General features: G+C 36.9%; 1 protein-coding gene across 1 annotated transcript in view; it reads left to right on the top strand.

The window, feature by feature from the left end:
* LOC109973698 (potassium voltage-gated channel subfamily C member 3-like) overlaps window positions 1-4,162 on the top strand; it is a 46,213-nt gene extending 42,051 nt beyond the window's left edge. The window contains exon 7 of the mRNA XM_020623483.1: window positions 3,070-4,162. Coding sequence (XP_020479139.1) covers window positions 3,070-3,298 — 229 coding nt within the window. The 3' untranslated portion in view covers window positions 3,299-4,162. The remainder of the gene's footprint in view (window positions 1-3,069) is intronic.
* The last annotated feature ends 262 nt before the right edge of the window (window positions 4,163-4,424 follow it).

Here is a 4,424-nt window from a genome sequence, read left to right as displayed (position 1 = left end):
GGAATGTTCGGAAAGGTAGGAGGGCAGAGGGGTGGAGGGAGAGGATTGAGAGGGGAGGAGGAGGAAGCTTGTTACTTGAATGACAGCAGTGGGCTGTCAGTCATATGCATGATCTCATTTGATAAGTTCTGACAGTGTGTGTAGTGTGCAAAAACATCAACACACACATAACAGTCAGACATATTTTCCAAAAAGTATATGCAAAAGCAAACAGACATAATAAAAACAAATAATTGCACTTTAAAGTAAAATTACTCATTAATACACACAAAAACACTCAGATTCTTCCCTCACTACCCTCCATCGTTTTGAGTTCAGTTCAGCATCAACATGAGGCTCACTCCCTTCAGACTGTTCAACATCAATAGTTCTCTCCTGTGGCACAAAGAAACACCAATGTGCACTGAATGGGGCTAATATTAATCCAGTAGTTCTGCTCATTCACACCTTGAAACTACATCTGAAGTAGAAGAGGTCCCCTTCATGCATTTGTCCTGCACCTGTACTGCAGAGGTACTGCAGAGGCTGCTGCAGCACTACCATCTGCACTGATGTTGAAGTGACTGGATCTACTGTAGTGGAATCAAGTGGATTCATGACATGTGTTTTTTTTTTTTTTGATACAGATGATACAGCTCTTTGTGTTATGTAAACATACATTTTGAGTTTCATTTCAAAACACTGTCCTTTAGTGGGATTAAAATATCTGTAATTTTTCAGATGTATTAGGATACAGATAACATTGGTAATTATTTATTAATTAATTTTCTTACTGTCAACAAATCCCATTACAAAACAAAAGTTATTTGTTCAAATGACTTAAATTACATATGTTTACCTGACAAGCATGATGTGTTGTGATAATGTTATTAGCACCTCAGTAATTTTGCAGGGAGGAGCCTGGAATGGATCAGTCAGTGATTGGTGATTTATAAAATGATTACACTTTCATAAATCTTCTTTACACAGTGTGATTTTTGCTGCAACAAGTGCAGTAACAGTGTTTCATATTGCAAACAACTTTATCTGCAGACATTTTACCCAACAACTTCTTTATTATTCTGTATTAATTGTAACTTACTTTTCCTCACTCATATGTAAATATATTTGTCTCAATATATTTTTAGTTACTATTCATGTATGTCATAAATATATATAGTATTGTTTTTCAAGAAAAGGCTCTTGCTAGTTCCTGTCAGTACTCTGGCTGCAGCATCTTGGATTACTGGAGGCTTTTTAGGAACTCTTTGGGAGAGCGTGACTGTAAAGAATTACAGTAGTCCAACCTGGAAATGACAAATGCATGGGCCATTTTTTCAGCATCACTTTGAGACAGGATGTTCCTTTGCAAGTGAAAGAAGGCAGCTCTAGAGACTTGGTTTATGTGTGATTTAAAGGATATATCCTGGTCACAATTAGCTCTTGGTTCCTCACAGTAGTACTGGAGGCCATGGCTATACCAACTACAGTAACTAAAGAGAATGTGAAGGTATGTCACACTGTGTTGTATGTTGGGACAGGGGCACCATTTTGGAAGGAGGCGCTGTATTTTACATTATCTATTTACATTCTTCTTTTGTTAGACTAAAAGGTTTCTTAAATCATTTTGACTTCACTTTACTGACTGTGGTAATTCAGAATAGATAAGCTGCAACTAACTCATAGTGGACCTCGAGGTCCCATTGACAAGACCAACAAACTCAAAATGACTTCACACCCTGATCTCAGCTCCCAGCTTGGGAGCTAACACTAGCCAGCAGCTGTTAGCAAATAACACAGAACTTCCCTTGCTTAGCCCACTATTCCACTGCCATGCTGCTACTGAAACACCTACTAAAGGTAGAACTGTAAATATATTAATCTTTATGAAAATATTTATTTCAGCTTACATTAAGAACATTCTCATCACATATGTTGTAAACATCTGGCCCTGTATTGCACATTTCTTTGCATTCTTCTGCATTTTACAATACAGTAATATAATTTTATTGTCAAGCAGCCCCAATTTGACTTGTCAAATTTTAACTTTCACAAGTTAATCCATCAACAAGCAATTAATTTAAAGAAAACTACAATCTAAACTTTTTTTTGTAACTCATAAGGCCATCCAAGCCTTTATGTCTTTAAAGTAAGCTCATTAGTTAAAAAAAATGTTTGAACAAACGTACATACAAGTAAGCAAAACTGGTCAAGTGCGTGGAAACAGAAGTATATATACGTAGACATATGACTGGAAGAGTTATACGTTTGAGGTGTGGTTCTGCTCCTGAATAGTAATCTTCTATTTGTCGTAGCAGGACAGTATATGTGGGACTAAGTCAAAGTAAACTACAGTGTGTGTTCACGGTAATAAAATAACATGTCAGCCACTGCAACAGAGTAACATTTTGTAGGATGTACTGTATTTATTGTTAATTCTGGTTTTTGAATGGCTCTTTGATTTGTTGACAATAAGAAAAATACAAAATATATTCAGCCCAGTTCTTTAAAGTACTATCATGCACTCACTGGAACTTTCTTGTAGCATTTTAAAGTGTTAAATGTTTAAGTCTGTTGCTGGATGTCTTGTTTTGAAATGAAACTCTTCTGTGCACTTGTGTAATTGTATAAATTTTAGGTTTTTTTGAATCTGGTCTGGCAGAACAGACAGATCAGATGAGTGTCTTGCTGTTCTCAGTCTTCGCACCAGGCTTCTTCATTGTTCTGCTGTCTCATTCTCACTCTGTCACTGTCAATTTCACTGCTTAATTTTTTTCTCACTTTCGAAGCTGATTAGGTGTTCATGCTTTCTTTCTCTCCTCCACAAACTCAATTCCTTCTCATTTCTGCTTGCATGCTTGCTTTTTGCCTCTGCACATCTTTCCATTTTTCCTTTGCCCTATTCTCCTATTGCTTCCTCTTCCCATTTTTCCTTTTCTAATTCATCCTTATTTCCCTGCTTGCTCCATGCTCTGCACTGGGGTTTTTTCCACATCTTCCTTTCACTTCTTCTGTCCAAATTTTCTGCTACTTTCTTACATACTGACACCTTGATCTGCTAACTCTAACATTATTCTCTTGATTTTCAAGTATAATCCCCAACCTTTCACCTTTAACACCCTGTGCACTCCTCTACACACTGCCACATGCAGTGATTCATGCACACAAGCACAATGCAAAATACACGCCTACATACACAGATGGCTCAGGCTCCAGCAGTGTTACATTTTCCCTGGGAGAGGAATGGTTCAAGCCGGAGGGGCCTCTGCTACAGCAGAACCTCAACGTTCATTCCAGCTCCTCTTGGATCAAACCATAGAAACACTGAGGTAACACTTCCACACAGCACATGAAGCAGTGAAAGATACAGCCAATAACACAGCCTCAGTTCACCAGAAGTGGATTCACTTAGATTAGATCACTTAACTATCTTAGACGTGATTAGAGTAGAATCTGTTGGAAAATACTAAACTACATTAGATAAGATCAAACTAATTTGGGTTAATTAACCTATGTAAATTTGATCAGATGACATTAGCATAGTCTGCTATAGACAAAAATAGATCAGACTGCATTAGACTTGATTCAAGTAGACACTACTGGACTATTAGATTGGATCAAGCTTTGCTAGATTAGGGTAAACTGGGAAAACACTAGATTAGATTAAACTAGACAGATTACACTTGACTAGACCATACTTTATTAGATTATAACTTGAAATGAGAAATAATTAGACTATATAAATTAAAATACACTACACTAGATCACATATAGACTCAATGAGTGACTTTTTAAATCATTAAAACTCACACAGACACACACAGTCGTGTCTTACTATAGCTGTGAGGACACCCATTGACATAATGCATTCCCTAGCCCCTGATCCTAACCTTAACCATCACAACTAAATGCTTTTCACCAGCCCTTACCCCTAACCTAAAACTAATTCTAACCCAAACACCAAAGCCAAGTTCTAGCCCTCAAGCAACAAGTTGTGAGGACCTTGTCCAAATATCATCACAGTAATAGCATCAGAAAAAAGACTGGTCCATACAATGAAATAACGTCATGTATATACAAACAAACACACAAACACAGGCTACATGTATAGAGCTGCTTGTAGGTTGCTTGTTACTTTAAAGCTTTTAAATGTGGTTTAGCATCTTACAATGAATAACAGCAGCGTGCAGGTGGGGGGGTGGGGGGGTGCACATATGCATGGTCCGTGTGTGTTTGCTTTGATGTGATTATTGACTTGCCCATTTTATTTAGTTAAAGCATTCTTTTCAATTTGCAGTACTATTTTTCTTAATAGTTACTGTACATGCATTCATTTTCTATTACAAGTAGGTTAGTCCCCAAGCATTTATTATAGCACAATATATCCCTTATCAGAAATAATACAAATTATATAGTAACTATACAATATACTATATACAAAGAGA

This window comes from Monopterus albus, unplaced genomic scaffold (genome assembly GCF_001952655.1).
Source record: "Monopterus albus unplaced genomic scaffold, M_albus_1.0 scaffold301.1, whole genome shotgun sequence".
NCBI lineage: Eukaryota > Metazoa > Chordata > Actinopteri > Synbranchiformes > Synbranchidae > Monopterus > Monopterus albus.
The sequence above is the reverse complement of the archived record's forward strand: the minus strand, read 5'-3'. Positions and strand labels throughout refer to the sequence as shown.